The sequence below is a fragment of the Danio aesculapii genome, chromosome 23 (assembly GCF_903798145.1).
Source record: "Danio aesculapii chromosome 23, fDanAes4.1, whole genome shotgun sequence".
Taxonomy (NCBI): domain Eukaryota; kingdom Metazoa; phylum Chordata; class Actinopteri; order Cypriniformes; family Danionidae; genus Danio; species Danio aesculapii.
Genome location: NC_079457.1, coordinates 10,950,383 through 10,971,349, shown reverse-complemented (window position 1 = coordinate 10,971,349; position 20,967 = coordinate 10,950,383). Strand labels below are relative to the sequence as shown.

At 34.6% G+C, this 20,967-nt stretch overlaps 4 protein-coding genes across 4 annotated transcripts in view; 3 read left to right on the top strand and 1 right to left on the bottom strand.

Annotated features, from left to right (window-relative positions):
- Window positions 1-986, bottom strand: part of ints11 (integrator complex subunit 11) — a 31,990-nt gene extending 31,004 nt beyond the window's left edge. Inside the window, exon 1 of the mRNA XM_056449749.1 lies at window positions 848-986. Within this exon, the coding sequence (XP_056305724.1) occupies window positions 848-875 (28 nt within the window). The 5' untranslated portion in view covers window positions 876-986. The remainder of the gene's footprint in view (window positions 1-847) is intronic.
- Window positions 987-3,290: 2,304 nt separating this feature from the next.
- On the top strand, window positions 3,291-4,475 carry LOC130217481 (ceramide-1-phosphate transfer protein-like). The gene is made up of 2 exons (XM_056449591.1): window positions 3,291-3,308; window positions 3,996-4,475. Exons 1-2 carry the CDS (start codon window positions 3,291-3,293, stop codon window positions 4,473-4,475), a joined length of 498 nt encoding a protein of 165 aa, XP_056305566.1.
- Window positions 4,476-11,666: 7,191 nt separating this feature from the next.
- On the top strand, window positions 11,667-16,876 carry LOC130217216 (ceramide-1-phosphate transfer protein). The gene is made up of 2 exons (XM_056449281.1): window positions 11,667-11,933; window positions 15,607-16,876. The coding sequence occupies exons 1-2, from the start codon at window positions 11,821-11,823 to the stop codon at window positions 16,127-16,129; spliced, it is 636 nt and encodes a 211-aa protein (XP_056305256.1). The 5' UTR covers window positions 11,667-11,820; the 3' UTR covers window positions 16,130-16,876.
- Window positions 16,877-17,601: 725 nt separating this feature from the next.
- ubxn10 (UBX domain protein 10) lies at window positions 17,602-19,405 on the top strand. Its single transcript, XM_056449861.1, has 2 exons — window positions 17,602-17,750; window positions 18,634-19,405. Exon 2 carries the CDS (start codon window positions 18,640-18,642, stop codon window positions 19,297-19,299), a length of 660 nt encoding a protein of 219 aa, XP_056305836.1. The 5' UTR covers window positions 17,602-17,750; window positions 18,634-18,639; the 3' UTR covers window positions 19,300-19,405.
- The last annotated feature ends 1,562 nt before the right edge of the window (window positions 19,406-20,967 follow it).

Here is a 20,967-nt window from a genome sequence, read left to right as displayed (position 1 = left end):
TGATGATTGATGATCACAGAGAGCTGAATACATCTTTTAATCCCAGTTGCTTTGTGCATGTCCTGTCTTGCTGATATGATTATATGCTTTACTACTGAGGCATGTTAATATGCATCTGTCAATCAATTTGGTGGGTGGGGAAACTGCACTTCTATGTCATGTTGCGGTGGGCCTCAAAATGGGAGGGATTTGGATCCTATTTTAACGTCAGAAAATTAAAAAAATATAGACTATATCACCTCGATATGACTGCGAACACACTGTACCTACACACAGTTCTGTCCAAACAGCTTACAAAACTTGATTTTCATGATAGGTACCCTTTAATAATGGTTTTAATAATGGTTTTTAAGTGTCAATGTTATAAACAGTTCTTGCTGTTTAATAACTCTGAGGACACTTAATCTTTTTTAAATACACCTTTTTAATAAACATTACATTACAAATATCTTTACCATCATTTAAATATATTTAATGCATCGAAGTTGACAAAATTAATAATTTCTACATTATTAAAGAGCTTACATTAAATTAAAAATACATTAAAATAAAGGATATTTCAAATATTAACCTTATATCTCAATATAACATGAAGACTTGGACAGACTTAATTACATACTTGTATAATATAATAATAAAAATAAACGTCCAGAATAGCAGAATTATGTAAAATAAAATGACCTATCATGTAAAATAATGAAATATTGTGTAATATACTAAAGTTACTATCGCGAATACTAAATTAATATATAACAACTCACGTTATTAACTACGCATTTTATCGGGTTTGTTAACCATCGTTTACACATGTTTCAAGGTTTACAAACACCATAAGCAAACCGCTTACCTAAAGGCGTAACTTTGATATCAGGCATCTTGACAGCTTTGCAAAAAACCGAAATAAACCTTAACGTTAATGTTAATGTTTTATTTTGTTTGCAGAAGACCGACAGTCAATCTGTAACGTTAGATTAACGTTAGCTGGACAAAAAAATTAACACTTCATGTGTGCATGTAACTTTGAAAAACTGTGGATATGTTCAAATGCTAGATAATTCAGATACAAGTTAGCAAACAGCTAAACAACGCAGCAGCCATGACTCCACATGTGGGCGTGGCTTCGCTGCTCCATGCGTTTTCTGTCATTCTAAATAATAATTTTGCTGTTTAACCCTTCACTATATATTTTTAATTTAGCAGTTATTAAATCGATAAACATTTATTATTTAGGTTTAAATTATCACCAGGAACAACAATAAAGCGGAAGAAGGACTGTCATATCACATGTTTGCTGTTACTTTGCGCAGCGCTGGAAGGATGGGCTAATCATATTCGTTTGTGATTACTGGACAAAGCGCAATGAATGTAGATTTCATTCATATTGCACAGGCGATATTTTCAGTCGCTTCCATCAGTTACTAATCTGTGAAGTTAATACATTTGAGACCTTTGAACGATTACAGTTTACGATTACGTAATAAAAAAGAAACTTTAAAATGGTCCAGGCCCTCAATGCAAAAGAGTGATCACGTCAGTATACGAGTATTCATTATTCTGAAATTATTAAATGATTAGTGTATTAATTACACATATGCATGTACTGTCTTTGACTACAAATAAATAGAAAAATACTATTTTGAAATAAGACATTTGTCTATCAGGCCTATCAGATTCCGTCTACCATAATCAGCATTATAGAGCATATAGGCTACTGCACTGCCACTGACGTTCAGTAAACGTTACAGTAACACTCAATTTAAAAACACTCAATTTATCTAGAGTAAACTCATTCTAACTTTAAAAAGACTATAATAATGCCTGAATTTGGGTTTATTATTCCAGTCATTATTCATTCTGGAAGTTGAGGATTTAAAAATACCTCTTCTTAAAAAACAAACAAATTTGCGCTAATATTGACTTAGGCTAATGCCTTCTTAACCAAGCCGAAACAAAAACATTATTGCCACAATAATTTTGCTACTCCGTCATTCAGTTATTTGAATTTTACAATGTATTTACCTACTTACCCCAAAAATTGCGAGTGGGTCTGGATGCAGACCTGGTGCAGTGCAATCTGTGCTGCATCCAATGTTTTTTAAAGGGCTCACCTAACCCCACCCCTCACAATGGCGTCACTCACTCCATTGAGTGTATTGTGTCTGACAATCTCAGCTTGCATCGTAAAGTCTGCATCCAGATACTATTGGAAATTGCCCACCTGGGATTTCTGTCAGCCCAACCATCTGTGGCAGGCAACCGGGCCTGGTGAAAACCAGTGAGACTTTTTTTTTTTTTAAATTATTATTATTGAACAATATATGGACAGTATAGTGAGACATTGTGTAATATAGATTGAAAGAAGCCAGGGAGATAAAGCTGTAAAAAAAAAGGCACAATATTAAAATTAATTCAAGTTTATTTGCATATAGCGCTTTTTACAATAATTATTGTTTTAAAGCAACTTTACAGAAGGTGCACATTATTGCATTACAGTCAAATTAAGTTAAAATTACAATCAAAAATGTTATTATATACATAGTTAACAACCTGCAATAGGTGATGTCTATGTGTACATGTTTAATGAAGTGGAATGCTGTAAGTGCATGTGATGTACTGGAAGTCCTTGATGATTGGGGTTATCTCCATACCTGGCGGTTTCCAGGGAGTCTCCCGTATTTCTGACTCATCTCCCGCCACCCTCCCGTTTGGTCATTTCTCCCGGAAAACTCCCGTATTTTTTATTATATTAAACAATAAGATATTTAAAAAATATACATAAGATGAAGTATAAAATAAAAAAGGATACAGAGTGTAATAATTCAAAATGAAGTACTGGTGTTACAGGGGAATTAGGCTATAAACAGGGCATGACAAGGTAATGCTTTCCAAGCCTTTGTGTTTCCTGAAACAGAGAGTCTTTCAAAATATTGCTGTAATTATTTTATAAATGCGAAACCAGTGAAACTTGGGGACTTAACGTCCTATGTATGTGACTCAAATTTATTATAAATGTTTGTGCGTGACTGCGTCATCTTCAATATCATTGGTTAAACAAGCCTATATCCCGAAAAAAGATCGAAACGAAGGCATTAGTGATATGATCCCGGTGGGTGAAAAGCGCATACTTTTGCACTAGTTAGCTTTATAAATCTGAAGTGTTTATTCACTATTTCCTAGCAGTCGAAGGAGAACAGAATGACAGACGCATTCAGTCTTCAGAGGGTGTTAGAAACATTCAGATCAAGTCTGAGTGAAAATAAGGAGGTTTACATTAAATATTATATAGCAGGATGGCAAGAACTCGTCAGGTGAGTATTGTTTTATTGTGGTAAATAATTATTATTTGGGTGTGTTTTAAATAAGATGCCACATCCATTGAAATGTTAAGGATGTCTTATCTGATTTTTATATATTTGTATATTTGTCATGGCTTCAGTATCTGGGTAATAAATGAGAATATATATATATATATATATATATATATATATATATATATATATATATATATATATATATATATATATATATATATATATATATATATATATATATATATGTACTTATTTATTTTATTTTTAATATAAAGTTATAAAAAAGACCTGTGGAACACATAAAAGTATCATAAAGCTTTACATTTTTATTTTTGTATGTTACTGTGCTTAATTTATTTTCTTCTGAGCTATAAAAAAATGACTGTCGTATACTGTCAAAGTGTAGTGTTTAATAATATAATTAAATGTAGTATGGTCACTTATTCCTTATCATATTTTAATAATATGTTGTTTCTATTTTTACATAAATGTATATTAGCTAAATGACATTAAAACATTATTTCATTAATGTTGACTGTAACGTTCAGAAAAGTGAATTGAAAATTAAAGATTTAGCAGTTGATTAACTTTATTTCATCTACATACAACGTCCCTCCTCCCCCCACCCTTTTCCATATAAGCTTCATAAACAGCCTCGGCAACCTCTTTTCCTTCATCTCCAAGTACGTGGTCAGCAAAATCCAAATCTTGGAGAACTTCCTTTCAGGAGAGAATGGTTCCCATTACGCCACCATCCAGTCCATGGTCAAATATGAGCTGGAGAATGACCTGGTGGATCTCACCAAGAGAGGCAGCTATCCAGCATCGGGTTGTCGAACACTCCTGAGGCTCCACCGGGCTCTTCGCTGGCTGGAGCTCTTCCTGGAGAGACTGCGCACCAGCACCGAGGACAGCAAAACCTCCGTCATGTGTTCTGACGCCTATAATGAGTCTCTGGCCAACCATCACCCCTGGCTCATCCGGAATAATACCCGCTGGGCACTTTGTGCCCTTCCGGGACGTGAAACCTTCTTTGACGTGATGAATGCAGGCGATCATACGCAGGTGGTTGCTCTGTTACGAGAGTTTTTGCCTTTTATTGCTGAAGTCTATCAGATTACAGAAGATTTGTATGCCAAGAACAACCTCCTGGAGTTACCATAGATGTATTTTTATTTCTCCTACGTAGTGCTTGTTGCACTTATTTACAAGAAACATAGACTTGTTTTCTGAAGGAACATGAAATATGCAGGTTTAATGCACATTTTAAAGGGGAAGTTCACCCCAAAATTAGTATTAAGCCAATGTTTACTTTTAAATAAGTGGTTCCAAACCTTTATATGTTTCTTTCTTCTGTTGAACATTAAAGGAGATGTTTTGAACAAAGCTGAAAAATGGTAACCAAAACTAACCATTGACTTCTATAGTAGGAAATGCAAATACTGTGGAAGTCAATGGTTACAGGTTTTCAACAGAATATCTTCTTTAGTGTTCAGCAGAAGAAAGTAACTCATAAAGGTTTGGAACCGTTTGAGGTTGAGTAAATAGTCAGTAAATGTAATTTTTTTGGTGAACTGGCCCTTTAAGCACAATTCAGGTCATCTCAACACTACATTCTGTTTACTGATATTTTTTAAATATACCGGCTGTATTTTAATATACTTGAGCGTATGGAACAAAATCAATCTATTGTTTTGGTTTGAAGGATGATAAAGATATATATTTAATTTTAAAATGCTGTATAATTAAATATATAGGTCATGTCTTTGTTCCTCTTGATGTTGATCATTTTATTGGAACGCTTTACATTTACTTGAATTTATGTTGAATGTGTGTGTTACATCTACAGCTTTGCTGAACTTATTTTGCCTGTTAATGCAATTATAGACTGTGTTAAGCTGGCAATAAAACAACACAAGGAATCTGTGTTTTGGTTACTTTTATAATACAATTAGTTTATAACCGATTTGATTGTCATGCTTTTTCCCTTACAAAGATGACACGCGTTTTGTATTCCAATGTATGCAGTTTATCAAACTAAATGATAGAGTACATACTAAGAATTACAAAATACATATATTAGTTTACCAGCATAGATATTTAATAATTCTAGAACTGTAAATGCTAAATGTAATAAAGCTATTAACATGATAAACAATAGGAAACCACTTTATTCAAATTAATAACAGATAATGTTCGCTCTTAACTAATGGGCTTGAAAATGCTTTAAAGTAAACGTCCTACACGTCGGTGCCAATGGCGTAGTGGAAAAGTGCACCGACACATGCACTCTGGTGTTCGCGGCGACCCGGGTTCGATTCCCGCCTCGTGGTCCTATGCCGATCCTTTCCCTCTCTCTGCTCCCCAGACTTTCCTGTCAATTCGCTCTACTGTCCTGTCCAAATAAAGGTGAAAACCCCTAAAAAAAAAAAAGTAAACGTCCTACACAACTTTTAATTATTTACGTTATTAAAAATACATTTCCAGTGTTTGGGTTAAAGGAATAGTTCTCCCAAAACTGAAAATTCAGTCATATTTTACTCTTCACTTGATGAATACAAGAAAGTAACTGGTAACATTTGACTTCCATTATATTTATATTTTCTACCATGGGGGTCAATAAGGTTTATAATCTAATTAAAACATATTTAACCTCTTTAACATTATTAAATGTAGACGCTGAATCACTCATTTGTGTTTAGTTCTAAATTTTCATTTCAAATGTTTTATTTTATTTTTAAGATCTGAGGTGAACTATCTGCTGCTGCTTTCAGTATGGCAATAAATGTCATGTAAAATGGCATTCAAACTCACATTATTAGCATTTAACAGTGAATAAAGCACATGAGGATTACCTGAAATGATTATTGCTGTACCATTATTGTTAGGACAAAAACTCCTTTTAAAATGGAGAATATTTCTTTTATCAGGTGCCGTTTTTTTTAAGAACATTTTATTTTAATCACTCGCTCCTGTCCTCAATCTGGCAACCTGTGCTTTGTTTTGATCCATGGGTGCAATACCTAGTTCAACCACTGGGTGTCAAACTTACATACTGCACCTTTAAGTGAGAAAACAGTAGGCGTGGCTTGTTTTTTCTACTGGAGCTGATTGGATGTAGTAAAGTAGGCATTTCATTCCATTTTTGTATGTTGACAAAACTGAAAGTTCCAGTTTGGTTAAGTATGTTAGCCACGCCTAAGAGCATAGAATCAACAAGAGACGACACTCTAGTGCGATTTGGGAAACATTTTAGAATGAAAACTCCAATAGAACAACAGCATATTATAAGTCTGCAAAATAAACTATTAAAAGTGCTGATGATTGTGATAGTAAGTGTTGTATCGTCGTCTTTCAGGTTGTATCTCAGCTTTAATGCGCTTTTTAAATAAATAAATAAAAAACAAAGCAGCTGCTCGCCATCGCAACAGCAATAAGATTCAATGGACAGCCGATCGCTTTCACTCCAAAATGGCGGAATCCGGGGCTGCTGCTTGGCGCTGCTGTTGTTGCAATGGAACGTTCTATTAAGTGTCGCCTCTTGGTCCATCTAAGCTCTTTGGCCACGCCCAATTCCTAAGATATATGTAATCTGAGAATTTAACTAACAAACAAACTTAAAAACAAACAAATAAACAAACAGGAAGTGTATTTTAATTTAATTTAATTTAATTTCAATTTTAGATTTCAAGGGCAAACATTTATTTTCTTAATGACATGCACAGATGAATTGTTCACCACAAAACTATCAACGTGAGCTGATAAATTAACAAGGTTAGTTTTGATTTCATGGCAACTTTAAAGCTGCATTTCTAGTGTTTGGGTCAAAGGAATAGCTCACTCAAAACTGAAAATTCTGTCATATTTTATACTTTTCATACTTTTCACTTATTAATACAAGAAAGTAACTGGTAACATTTGACTTCCATTATATTTATATTTTCTACCATGGGTGTCAATGACTATGTTTCCAGCCACCTATTTTAGAATATCACATAAAAAACCCTGGATGGAAAGGCCAAAATGTGCATACATTTCGAAAATGTCCATTTAAAAAATAAGGCGCACAACTGAGTAGGATAAACTTTTTATCTGACAAGAAAAAATGCACATATGCTGCAATGGAAATGCTTTTACTGAATAAATTCCAGTATCTGTATTAAAAAATGTCTTGTGTTTAGTTATAAGAGATCATGTGTTGATAAAAATAGCATCAATGGGCAAACCAGTGGGCTGTTTTCAGTGGTTCAGTATTATTATTATTACCTCCAGATCTATCCTGAGTGTTTCTGCTCCCAAAGAGAAACTTATACCTCTAAACTTCAACAGGAGTTCATAGCATTTATGAGCATCTTCTGAGGTGCAAGTAAATTATTATATAAGAAAAATATTCATGCAGCTTCTCCTACCTCAGTGAATTCCGTTTTTCTTTTTAATATTTGCCAGTTTATCAGGAAGTGATGATTTTTTAGTTCTCTTTGGATAGAAACGCTGCTTTATTCACAAATCTTTTCTGAGGTATTTCAGTTTTGCACATAAATTTGCATCTTTGGATGGAAACAGCTACTGGCTGCTGGTTTCCAGATTTCTTTACAATTTTATTATTAAAAAAAATTATTTTGTGTTCATTAGAAAAGAAACCTGAAAAGATTTTTGACCACTTGAGGGAGTAAATATTGACTAACTTTTAATTTTTGGGTGAACTATCTGTTACAATGATATTAATAACAAGCTAAGAAAATAAATAATGACGAACGTGAAAGAAGCATATCCAACAGCAGTAAGTTATGTCTATAGATGTATGTCTTATGGTTTGCATGTTATATTTTTCTATAGTTGTTCCATTGAAATGTGCCATAGCTTATTGTTGACTCTCATTAAGCACTTCCACTTAGGAAGCGTTGCCAAGGAGCAGGGGCAGATGTCATTTGGGGGCCCTAAGCAATTTCATGTATGGGGCCCATACAATGAAACCCAAAACACTTTCATTCTCTATAGATATTTTTTTTCTGTAGATTTGTTGTTTGTTTTTTTATTTTGTAAATAAACTGCATGTTAAAAATATATTTCAAGTGGAACCTTTATCTTCTTAATGTAAATTAAAATTAAATTCCACTGTTCATGGGGCCCCAGGTTTTGAAAAGAAGTAACATTAAAATCTTGGTTATAGACAGATTTACATTATATGATGGTAAATTTATAAAAGAAAATTATATGATTAATATAGGCTTCTTGGCATTGGTTGGGGCCCCCTAATTCCCTATCTATCTATCTATCTATCTATCTATCTATCTATCTATCTATCTATCTATCTATCTATCTATCTATCTATCTATCTATCTATCTATCTATCTATCTATCTATCTATCTATCTATCTATCTATCTATCTCTCTATCTCTCTATCTATCTATCTATCTATCTATCTATCTATCTATCTATCTATCTATCTATCTAAATCCATTCTTGGACTCTGGGCCATTGAAATGTAAGAAAGTAATGCACAGCTGCTTTAAGTCATGGCCACATCACCACCTTGTGTGTGCATTATTTATGAGTAATGGTTGTGGGAGAAATGGTGCCCAACTGAGCCTGGTTTCTGATGCTAGTTCAGAAATCAGCAAATTTGATATCCTATTGTTTTTTTTCATCCATCAAACAATGGTTCTAGCTAAGTGTCATCCTTATAAACTGATCTTGCTGTTTAATAATTCGGGGAAACTGATTATTTTTTAAGCTTTTTTAAATACACTTTTTGGGGTGACATGGTGGCTCAGTGGTTAGCACTGTCACCTCACAGCAAGAAGGTCGCTGGGACATGAACCAGGGAAGTCAGTTGGTATTTCTGTGTGGAGTTTGCATGTTCTCCCCATGTTAGTGTGGGTTTCCTCCAAGTGCTCTGGTTTTCCCCACAGTCCAAAGACATGCGGTACAGGTGAATTGAATAAACTAAATTGGCAATAGTGTATGTTTGTGTGTATGGGTGTTTCCAGTACTGGGTTGCAGCTGGAAGGGCATCCGCTGTGTAAAACATATGCTGGATAAGTTGGCGGTTCATTCCGCTGTGGCAACCCCTGATGAATAAAGGGACTAAGCTGAAGAAAAATGAATGAATAAATACAATTTTAAAATAAAAATTACATTACAAATATCTTTACCATCATTTAAATATATTTAATGCATTGAAGTTGACCAAATAAGTAATTTCTACATTATTAAAGAGCTTACATTAAATTAAAATACATTAAAATATATTTCAAATATGAATGACTTAATTGCATACCTATATAATATAATAATAAAAATAAACGTCCAGAATAGCAGAATTATGTAAAATAAGTTGACTCATCATGTAAAATAATGAAATAATATGTAATATACTAAAGTTAGTTAGTTAATTAATATATAACAACTCACGTTAGTAGATTTGTTAACCATCGTTTATACGTGTTTCAGGGTGTATAAACACAATAAGAAAACCGCTTACCCAAAGGCGTAACTTTGATATCAGGCATCTTGGCAGCCCAAAGATCCAAAATGAATGTTTTATCCCTACTGAAAAAAAGGCTAGTTGGCTGGTTTTAGCTGGTCGACCAGCCTGGTTTTAGGGGATTTTTGGCCATTTCAGGCTGGTTTCCTGCCATTTTCAGCCTGGTCTTAGCTGGTCAGGCTGGAAAATGACCAGCTAAAAACCAGCTTGACCAGCCAAAATCAGCTATGTCCAGCTTAAACCAGTCTGGTCAAGCTTCCCGATAGCCTTCCTGATAACGTCCGAGGCTCAGACACACTCTCCCAATTCAAAACTAGATTAAAGACCTATCTGTTCAGTAAAGCGTACACTTAGTGCACCACTTAGGGGGCTTCCACACAGGTTATGCATCTTGTTGATATACACTGTGAACATCAGCTACGCTAATTATTTTCTTTATTCTCAATTTCCACCTGGGGATACTCTTCCCGAGGCCCTCAGACGATGCAGAGTCACTGATTCGATCCAAGACCAACGACGAGATGATCCCAAGGTTTCCATATCCTGGACCAGGCCGAATCCTGAGCAGCTACTGTGATGGTCATGGAAGAGTGGAGAACATGAGACTGATTCCTGTGACGCTCCAGAGACAGACGAGTCTTTGCTGAGGCCAGCTTCCAGCCTCCGCCACTGAGACTGCAGCTCTGCACAAGACGTTTGGCCAGCGGAGAAATTAAAATGATCGTGCCCAACTGAGCCTGGTTTCTCTCAAGGTTTTTTTTTCTTCACGTCCGCCATTAGTGAAGTTTTTTTTCCCTCTCCGCTGTCGCCACTGGCTTGCATGGTTCAGGATCTGTAGAGCTGCGCATCGTTGGATTTGCTCTTCAGTGTTTGGACTCTCAGTAGTGATTATTAAACCACACTGAACTGAGCTCAACTGAACTGAACTTAAACACTACAAACTGAACTACACTGTTCCTATTTACTGTGACCTTTTATGTGAAGCTGCTTTGACACAATCTACATTGTATAAGCGCTATACAAATAAAGATGAATTGAATTGAATTGAATTGGTTTTAGTTGGATTTAGCTGGTCATTTTCCAGCCTGACCAGCTAAGACCAGGCTGGAAATGGCTGGAAACCAGGCTGGAAATGGCCAAAACACCTCTAAAACCAGGCTGGTCAACCAGCTAAAACCAGCCAACCAGCTTAGGCTGGTTTAAATTGGATTTTTCGGCAGGGAGAAGACCGACAGTCAATCTGTGGCTTAGCTGCTGCTCCATGCGTTTTCTGTCCTACTAAATAATAATTTTGCTGTTTTAACCCCTTTACTGTATGTTTTTAATTTAGCCATTATTAAATCAATAAACTGTTATTATTCAGGTTTAAATCATCATGAGCAACACTAAAAAGCGGACGAAGGACTGGCATGTCACGTGTTAGCTGTTACTTTTCACAGCGCTGGTAGCCTGGACTAATCATATTCCTTTGTGATTTCTGTCGCTGAGGCGCGTTTTCATTCGCTTCCATCAGTTACTAATCTGTGGAGTTAATACATTTAAGCCATTACAGTTTTTTTCAGCGTATACATATCTTCAATATGTTTAAAAACCTTCAGATATTTCAACACAGCGCTGATGTGAATAGGACTTTCTGAGCCCTCAAGCGCCCCCTATGGAAAACTTTTTGCTGATCTGTGAAAACAAGTGAAACTTCAAGTCCAATGTGCGTGACTGCGTCAACTTCAACGTCATTGGTCAAACCACCGCAGAAGGAAAAGAACAAACGTCCAATCACGTTAACCTATTTTGTCATTTGACATAGAAAAAGCGATGTGATTGGTCTAATTGGTCTACGTAGCTCAAGAACGCAGTAAATCCAGGAAGAGATGGTCGGAAGGAAAGCAAAGCGTCAGTGACATGATCCCGGTGAAGAGCACATAAGATACTTTTACACTTATTAATATTTAAGGACGCTTATTCCTTTCTAAATCTGAAGGATTTATTTACTATTTCCTAGCAGTCGATAAAGAGAGAACAGAATGGCAGACGCATTCAGTCTTCAGAGGGTGTTAGAAACATTTAGATCAAGCTTGAGTGAAAATAAGGAGGTTTACATTAAATATTATATAGCAGGATGGCAAGAACTCGTCAGGTGAGTATTGTTTTATTGTGTTAATTATTATTTGTGTGTGATTTAAAAATAAGATGACCACGTTCATTAAAATGTATCATCTATTTATGTAAAAAATGGTTTTATTACCAGTGTTATTAAAGTTTTAATTTATCTAAAAATAAATATGGTTAATTTATAATGCTCAGTTCTGTGGATTAAATATGAAAAGTTTCTTCAAGCATCAAATACATAAAAGCATCATGAAGCTTTAAAAAATTAATAATTATTGTCCTCTTTATTTTCTTCTGAGCAATACAATAATTGCAGTCATATGCTTTGTCACAGTGTAGTGTTTAATAATATAATTAAATGTATTATGGTCACTTATTCCTTCAAATATTTGAATAATATGTTGTTTCTATTTTTACACTAATGTATTGTACTTGGAATTACTAAAATATTATTTCATCGTATTTTTACTTTAATTTTCAGGAAAGTTATTTGAAAATTAAAGACAGTAATGTATGCGTAAAGTTTTATTTATGAAATAATAAATATGGTTACTCTGTAATGCTCAGTTATAAAAAGATCTGTGGATTAAAAATGAAAAGTTTCTTCAGGCATCAAATACATAAAAGCATCATAAAGCTTTAGGTTTTATTTTGTATGTTATTGTCCTCTTTCATTTATTTTCTTCAATATAAGCAATCAAATAATGACATATACTTTGTCAGAGTGTAGTGTTTAATGTTATAGTAAAATATTGATAGTATGGTCACTTATTCCAAAGTCCCTTTTGTATTCTATAATCTAGAGATGCCCAAACTAGGGCCTGCGCGCCTAAATTGGCCCATTCTAACCTTTGATTTGGCCCACCATTCCATTTGAGAAGAGAGGGACATAATGGGTTGGTGGTCGGGGCGAATATCTTTGACAAATGTCGTCATTTCTAATGTAATGTAACCTTTTGTTTGTTTTGTATTTTCTTTACTTTTGTAAATTCATTAGATTTTTAAAAACTGTAAATACTGTCACTCAACGGATATCAGGCAATGCACAAGACATCAGTGAGCAAATCAAGGCAAAGGCAGATTCAGCTTAGTGTATTGAAGTATAGCATTAAACATGATTATATAATGGGATTGTTTATGTTTTTGCTGTAATAAATTAATTAATATTTTTTTTTTGAATATACTGCATTCGTTAATATAATTTAAACAATGTTATTTAAAATAAATTAGGACATTACACTTGGAAACTTGAATGTACCTTCGGTCTACAGCCCTCAGTCAAGTTTGGTTTTTGGCCCTTTATATGACAAAGTTTGGCCCCCTGCTATAGTCTTTGCTTGTTTTTTTAAAAGATTTGAATAATAACATGTTTCTATCAATGTTTCTATTTTTACATAAATGTATTGTACACTGAATGACATTAAAACATTATTTCAGCATATTTTGACAATGTTTTAGCAGTTATTTGACAATTAAAGATACTTATGTATGTGAAAATTTTAATTTATCTAAAAATAAATATGGTTAATTTATAATGCTCAGTTATGAATAAAAGATCTGTAAATTAAAAAAAAGTTTTTTAAAGCATCAAATACATAAAAGCATCATAAAGCTTTAGGTTTTATTTTTGTGTGTTTTTGTCCTCTTTAATTTATTTTCTTCAATATAAGCAATAAAATGATTACTTACTTGGTCAAGAGTATGGTGTTTAATATTATAGTAAAATATTGATAGTATGGTCACTTATTCCAAAGTTCCTTTTGTATTCTGTAGTCCAGAGATGCCCAAACTAGGGTCTGCGGGCCAAAGTTGGCCCATTCTAACTTTTGATTTGGCCCACCATTCCATCTGAGAGGGACATAATGGGTTGGTGGACGGGGTGAATATCTTAGACAAATATTGTCATTTCTAATGTAATGTAACCTTTTGTTTGTTTTGTATTTTCTTTACTTTTGTAAATTTATCACTGTAAATACTGTCACTCAACGGATATCAGGCAATGCACAAGACATTGGCGAGCAAAATCAAGGCAAAGGCAGGTGCAGCTTAGTGTATTCAGCATTGAACTCCATTATATTAATGGGTTTGTTTATGTTTTTGCTGTAGTAAATTAATTAATTAATTTTTTAAATATACTGCATTTGTTAATATAATTTAAAGCAATGTTTTCTATTTATTTTTAAATATTAGGAAATAAATTAGGACATTACACATGGAAACTTTAATGTACAGTACCTTCAGCCCACAGCCCCCAGTCAAGTTTGGTTTTTGGCCCTTCATAAGACAACATTCGGGCATCCCTGCTATAGTATTTACCTATTCCTTATTAGATTTGAATAATAACAGTATGTTGTTTCTATTTTTACATGAATGTATCTTATTCTGAATGACGTTAAAACATTATTTCATCGTATTTTGACTTTACATTAAAGTTATTTGATAATTAATGACACTTATGTATATGGAAATTTTATTTATCTAAAAATAAATATGGTTAATTTATAATGCTCAGTTATAAAAAAAGATCTGTGGAATAAATATGAAAAGTTTCTTCAAGAATCAAATACATAAAAGCATCATAAAGCTTTACGTTTTGTCCTATATAATACATTTTTTTTCTGTGCAATAAAATAATAACAGTCATATACTTTGTCAGAGTGTAGTGTTTAATGATATGATTAAAGGTAGTATAGGTCACTTATTCCTTATTCTGAAAGATCGGTGGATTAAAAATGAAAAGTTTTTAAGCATCAATACATAAAAACACCATAAAGCTTGACATTTTTGTATGTTTGTAGTGTTTAATAATATAATAAAATGTAGTATGGTCACTTATTCCTTAATACATTTGAATAATAACAGTATGTTGTTTCTATTTTTACATAAATGTGTCTTAAACTGAATGACTTCAAAACATTATTTCAGCATATTCTACTTTAATTTTCAGCAAAGTTATTTTAAAATTAAATATTCAGCAGTTATTAAAGCGGTTAACTTTATTTCTTCTGCACTGTAAAACCCAAAAAGTTAAGGTAACTCAAACCGTTTGAGGAAACCGATTGCGTTTTGACCATTTGAGTTCAAAAACTAGTCCTAATGAGTACTGCGAAATTAATCCATTTAATTAAACAAAGCAATTTTTTGCTAAGTAAAACCCAATAAATGAAGAGAACTCAAATCAACTGAGTACTGTAAAACCCAATAAGTTAAGGCAACTCAAAGCATTTGAGGAAACCGATTGCTACAAACCATTTGAGTTTAAAAAAAACTAATCTATATGAGTACTGTGAACTTACTCCATTTAGGTTGAAGTAATGAGGTATTTAAATATCTCATTACCTTCAACATTGAGTTCAAAACTTTGTTCAAGTGAGTAGAATTAACTTTCAGTAAATTTTGAGTTAACTACACTCATTTCATTTGAAAAAGTTGACTGTTGGGTTTTACAGTGTAGTGTATATATATATATATATATATATATATATATATATATATATATATATATATATATATATATAGTAGCAGTATATATACACACTTATTAATATTAAAATCACTTTTATTAAATAAAAATATTTTGATGCTGACACCAAAATGGGACTTCTCATTTTTGACAAATTCATAAAACGTTCAATATTATGTAACTGATAATGAGCAATCAGAAATGTCATAATGGAAATCCCCCCCTTTTCCCACATCAGCTTCATGAACAGCCTGGGCAACGTCTTTTCCTTCATCTCCAAGGACGTGGTCAGCAAAATCCAAATCTTGGAGAACTTCCTTTCAGGAGAGAATGGTTCCCATTACGCCACCATCCAGTCCATGGTCAAATATGAGCTGGAGAACGACCTGGTGGATCTCACCAAGAGAGGCAGCTATCCAGAATCGGGTTGTCGAACACTCCTGAGGCTCCACCGGGCTCTTCGCTGGCTGGAGCTCTTCCTGGAGAGACTGCGCACCAGCACCGAGGACAGCAAAACCTCCGTCATGTGTTCTGACGCCTATAATGAGTCTCTGGCCAACCATCACCCCTGGCTCATCCGGAAAGCTGTTGGCGTGGCGTTTTGTGCCCTTCCGGGACGTGAAACTTTCTTTAATGTGATGAATGCAGGCGATCATACGCAGGTGGTTGCTCTTTTAGGAGAGTCTTTGCCACTTATAGCTGAAGTCTATCAGATTACAGAAGACTTGTATGCCAAGAACAACCTCCTGGAGTTACCATAGATGTATTTTTATGTCTTCTACATAATCCCTGTGGCACTTACTCACTTATTCACCACAATTGTAGACTTATTTTCTGAAGGGACATGCAATATGCAGGTTTATTGCACATTTTAAAGGGATAGTTCACCCAAAAATGAATATTTACTCACTGTTTACACTTCCTCAAGTGGTTCTGAACCTTTTATGTATTTGTTGCTTCTGTAGAACATTAAAGATGTTTTGAAGACCCATTGTAGGAGAATCAAACACATTGAAAATATCTTCTTTAGTGTTTAACGGTAGAAAGAAACTCTTAAAGGTTCAAAACCACTTGATTAAATAGTGAGTAAATGTTCAGTTTTGGGTGAACTGGCCCTTTAAGCAAGGTTCAGGTCATTTAACTTATCAGCTACTCTACACTACATTCTGTTTACTGATATTTTTGAAATATACTGGCTGTATTTTAATATACTTGAGCGTATGGAACAAAATCAATCTATTGTTTTGGTTTGAAGGATGATAGATATATATCTAATTTTGAAATGATGTATAATTTAATATATAGGTCATTTCTTCGTTCCTCTTGATGTTGATCATTTTATTGCAAGGGCTTTTTTTTAATTACTTGAATTTATGTTGAATGTGTGTGTGTGTGTGTTACATCTACAGCTTTGCTGAAACTACAAAGAGGGAAATTTGGCTGTATATGTAAATATAGACTATGTAATGTTATGGAAACTATGAAATAACTGAATAAAATAAAATAAACTGTTTTACTTTTTAATACATATAGATAATACATTTAAATTTCATGTTTTTTTTTCCTTACAAAGATGACAACGCGTTTTGTATTTCAATCTATGCAATTTATCAAACTAAATGAAAGAGTACACATTAAGCAATACAAATACATATATTAGTTTACCAGCATAGATATTTAATAATTCTAGAACTGTAAATGCCAGCATGGGGATGCAAGCTGTAAACATGAGAAACAATAGAAAAACACCTTATTTTAATTAAATAACAGCTGTATCAATGTACACACTTAAATCAATGGGCTTGAGATTGCTTTAAAATAAATTTAAGGGATTACATGGTTAAAGCTGCATATTCACAGTGTTTGGGTTAAAGGGATAAAAAAAAAAGTATTTTACTCTCCCTTCAGTTTTCCCATAACATTATTGACTTCCATTATATTAATTTTTTCTACCATGGATGTCAATGGCAGATTTCTTCAAAATATATTCTTTTGTGTTCATTAGAAAAGAAACCCATAAGGTTTTTAACCGCTTGAGGGAGTAAATACTGAGTAAATTTTCATTTTTGTGTGAACTATCCGTCACAATGATATCCATAACAAGCTTACAAAACAAATAACGACGAACATAAACGAAGCATATCCAACAGCAGTAGGTTATGTCTATAAATATATGTGTTATGGTTTGGTTTGCATGTTATATTTTTCGATATTTGTTCCATAGAAATGTGCCGTAGCTTGTTGTTGACTCATTAAGCACTTCCGCTTAGGAAGCGTCGCTAAGGAGACACAAGCGCGTCTTCAACACTGGCGACTGAGGTGAAAATGCCTCACTTTCCCTCTTCAACGACGACTGAAAAAAGCAGAATAACATAACATAAGGTACGACACGTCTATTATTTTACTATTTCACACCTTTTCGATTATTTGTCGAATACTGTGCCAACTTTAAACAATAAACAGAATTCTAAACATAGTTTTTAAAGCTAATGTAAGTTAGCTGTTGTCGAATGAATGACTGACGCACATCCATCGTGACTAATAACTGAAGTTATATTGAAGACTTGGTATAATTAGAATAAGACCTAGACCTACCTACCTACCTACCTAGTTTGGTATACATCCATCCATAGTATTGTTCAGTGTCTGTCTGTCTATTGTATTGTTAATATTATAATCTTAATAATACTAAATTTGAAATTATCCATCCATCGTATTGTTCAGTATCTACCTGGCCGTCTATCTATTTGATCCATCCATCTTAATCTGTCTGTCCATCCATTGTATTAATCAGGATCAATCCATCCATCCAATTCTATCTTTCTACCTAGCTCTGTTTACCTGCATCATTCGGTATCTATCTGATCCATCCTATTGTTAATAATACTATAATATTATACAGAATAATATCTATCTACCCAGCCATCCTGCATATTGTATAGTACAGTCACTCAACTACGTTCCTGGAAGACCACCATCTCTGCATATTTTTCATGTCTCCTTAACCAAACACACCTGAATCAGATCATCAGCTCATTGGCAGACTGAAAGACCTGTAATGGGTCTGACAGACAAAAGAGACATTCAAAACATGTAGTGTTGGTGGTCCTCCAGGAACATGGTTGAGAAACACTGATTTAGTATTTTTCTGTCCATTCATCTATCCATCCATATAGTATATCTGGTTTGGTATCCATCTATCTGTATGGTTTTGTAAAGTATCCGTCTGTTTATCTCAAATCAAACTCTTAATCTCTCTAACCAGTATTCAATGTCCTCTGGAGAAAGGATGCACGTGACCAGGCCCAAGTCTTCAAAAGGACGTAGCAGACCCATGATAGCTCACTCTTCAATGATCTACACACCTTCCCAGCCCTCGGCTCTTTCCCCACAACCTCCAGCCGCCAAGACCAAAGACAAGTCAAACCAAAGCCTCCGATCCCGAGCCATTCTAAGGCGCAGCAGTCAACCAACAACAGATATACTGACTGAAGCCTACGATAGACCCCTGGAAGAGCCAGTCTCCCTCAACAGATACAGAGTTCTGCCATCCATTGAGAAGAAAACTGGTACAGGCCACCGGAAGTTCAGTCAATGTGACAGCAGTCATAGGAAATGTCAGCACACAAATGCCAGACTGGATGTGGTTTCGGATTCAACTCCTCCTGAAGAATCAGACCTGCTGCTTGCTATCAGAACTCCACGCGGACACAGATTTAAGTGCAGTTTTCGGCCATCAGACCAGCTGAAGGGGGTGGTATCAGCTGCCGAGGCTGAATTCGGAGAAAGGTTTGATAATTGTATAATTGAGACCATGGATGTGCCGCGCAGGACTTTTACTAACCTTACGATGACCTTGGCTCAGTGTGGCGTGCTAAACAAATCAGTTTTATGCATTTCCCATGACGACAGCGAAATAGATTTAACTTGAAACGTGATTGTAGTGTAGCTTTTTATGGAGACGCAACACTCAAATTGTTTAGATTTAAGCACATACATTTAAATACAACGGTTTTAGATTTGCATTTCAAATTATGAGTCACGTTCTTCCTGATTAAACCTGTATGGATAAAGGTTAATTTGTCCAATTTAATTTTTAAAAGTTTAGGATTCATTTATAAATAATATCGGCTTGTCTGAAATGTAAAATAATACTTGATGAAAACAAATAATAAGATGATGAAAAATCTAAGAAATGGTTTGTATCATATTAAAAGATAAAAAAAATCTGAGGATTTAGATCAACATATTTGTTATAGATAAAATATATATTTTGCTTATAAAAAATAAACTTATAAAAAAAAAAAAAATTCTTGGACCACAGAGACTTTTTTTCCAGTGAATGAATGAATGAACGTACAGTGCATGCGGAAAGTATTCATCGCGCTTCACTTTCCACATTTTTTGTTACAGCCTTTTTTCCAAAATGGATCAAATTCATTAATTTCCTCAAAATTCTACACACAAAACCCCATAATGACAATGTAAAAAAAAGAGTTGCAATTGTTGCAAATTTATTACAAATAAAAAAAACTGAAAAATCACATGTACATAAGTATTCACAGCCTTTGCTCAATGCTTTGTTGATGCACCTTTGGCAGCAATTACAGCCTCAAGTCTTTTTGAATATGATGCCACAAGCTGTCTTTGGGGAATTTTTGCACATTGCTCTTTGCAGTACCTCTCAAGCTCAGTCAGGTTGGATGGGAAGCGACGGTGTACAGTCATTTTCAGATCTCTCCAGAGATGTTTAATAGGATTTAGATCTGGGCTCTGGCTGGGCCACTCAAGGACATTCACTGAGTTGTTGTGAAGTCACTCCATTAATATTTTGGTGGTGTGCTTTGGGGTCATTGTCCTGCTGGAAGATGAACCGTTGCCCCAGTCTGAGATAAAGAGCACTCTGAAGCAGGTTTTTATTCAGGATGTCTCTGTATATTGCTACATTCATCTTTCCCTCTATCCTGACTAGTCTTCCAGCTCCTGCTGCTGAAAAACATCCCCACAGCATGATGCTGCCACCACCATACAGGCTTGATTGGAGGATTGCTGCACAGATGGTTGTCCTCCTGTAAGGTTCTCCTCTCTCCACAGAAGAACGCTGGAGCTCGAACAGAGTGACCATCAGGTTATTTATCACCTCCCTGACTAAGGCCTTTCTCCCCCGATCACTTAACTTAAGATGGCCGGGCAGCTCTTGGAAGTGTCCTGGTGGTTCCAAACATCTTCCACTTACGGATGGAGGCCACTGTGCTCAGTGGAACTTTCAGAGCAGCAGAAAGTTTTTTGTAACCTTTCCAAGCCTCGAGACAATGCTGTCTTGGAGATCTACAGACAATCCCTTTGTCTTCATGCTTGGTTTGTGCTTTGACATGCACCGTCAACCCTGGGACCTTAGACAGGTGTATGCCTTTTCAAATCATGTCCAATCAACTGAATTTACCACAGGTGAACTCCAACTAAGCTACTGAAACATCTCAAGAATGATCAGTGGAAACAGAATATACCTGAGCTTCATTTAGAGCTTCACGGCAAAGGCTGAGAATACTTCTGTACATGTGATTTTTCAGGTTTTTTATTTTAATAAATTTGCAACAAT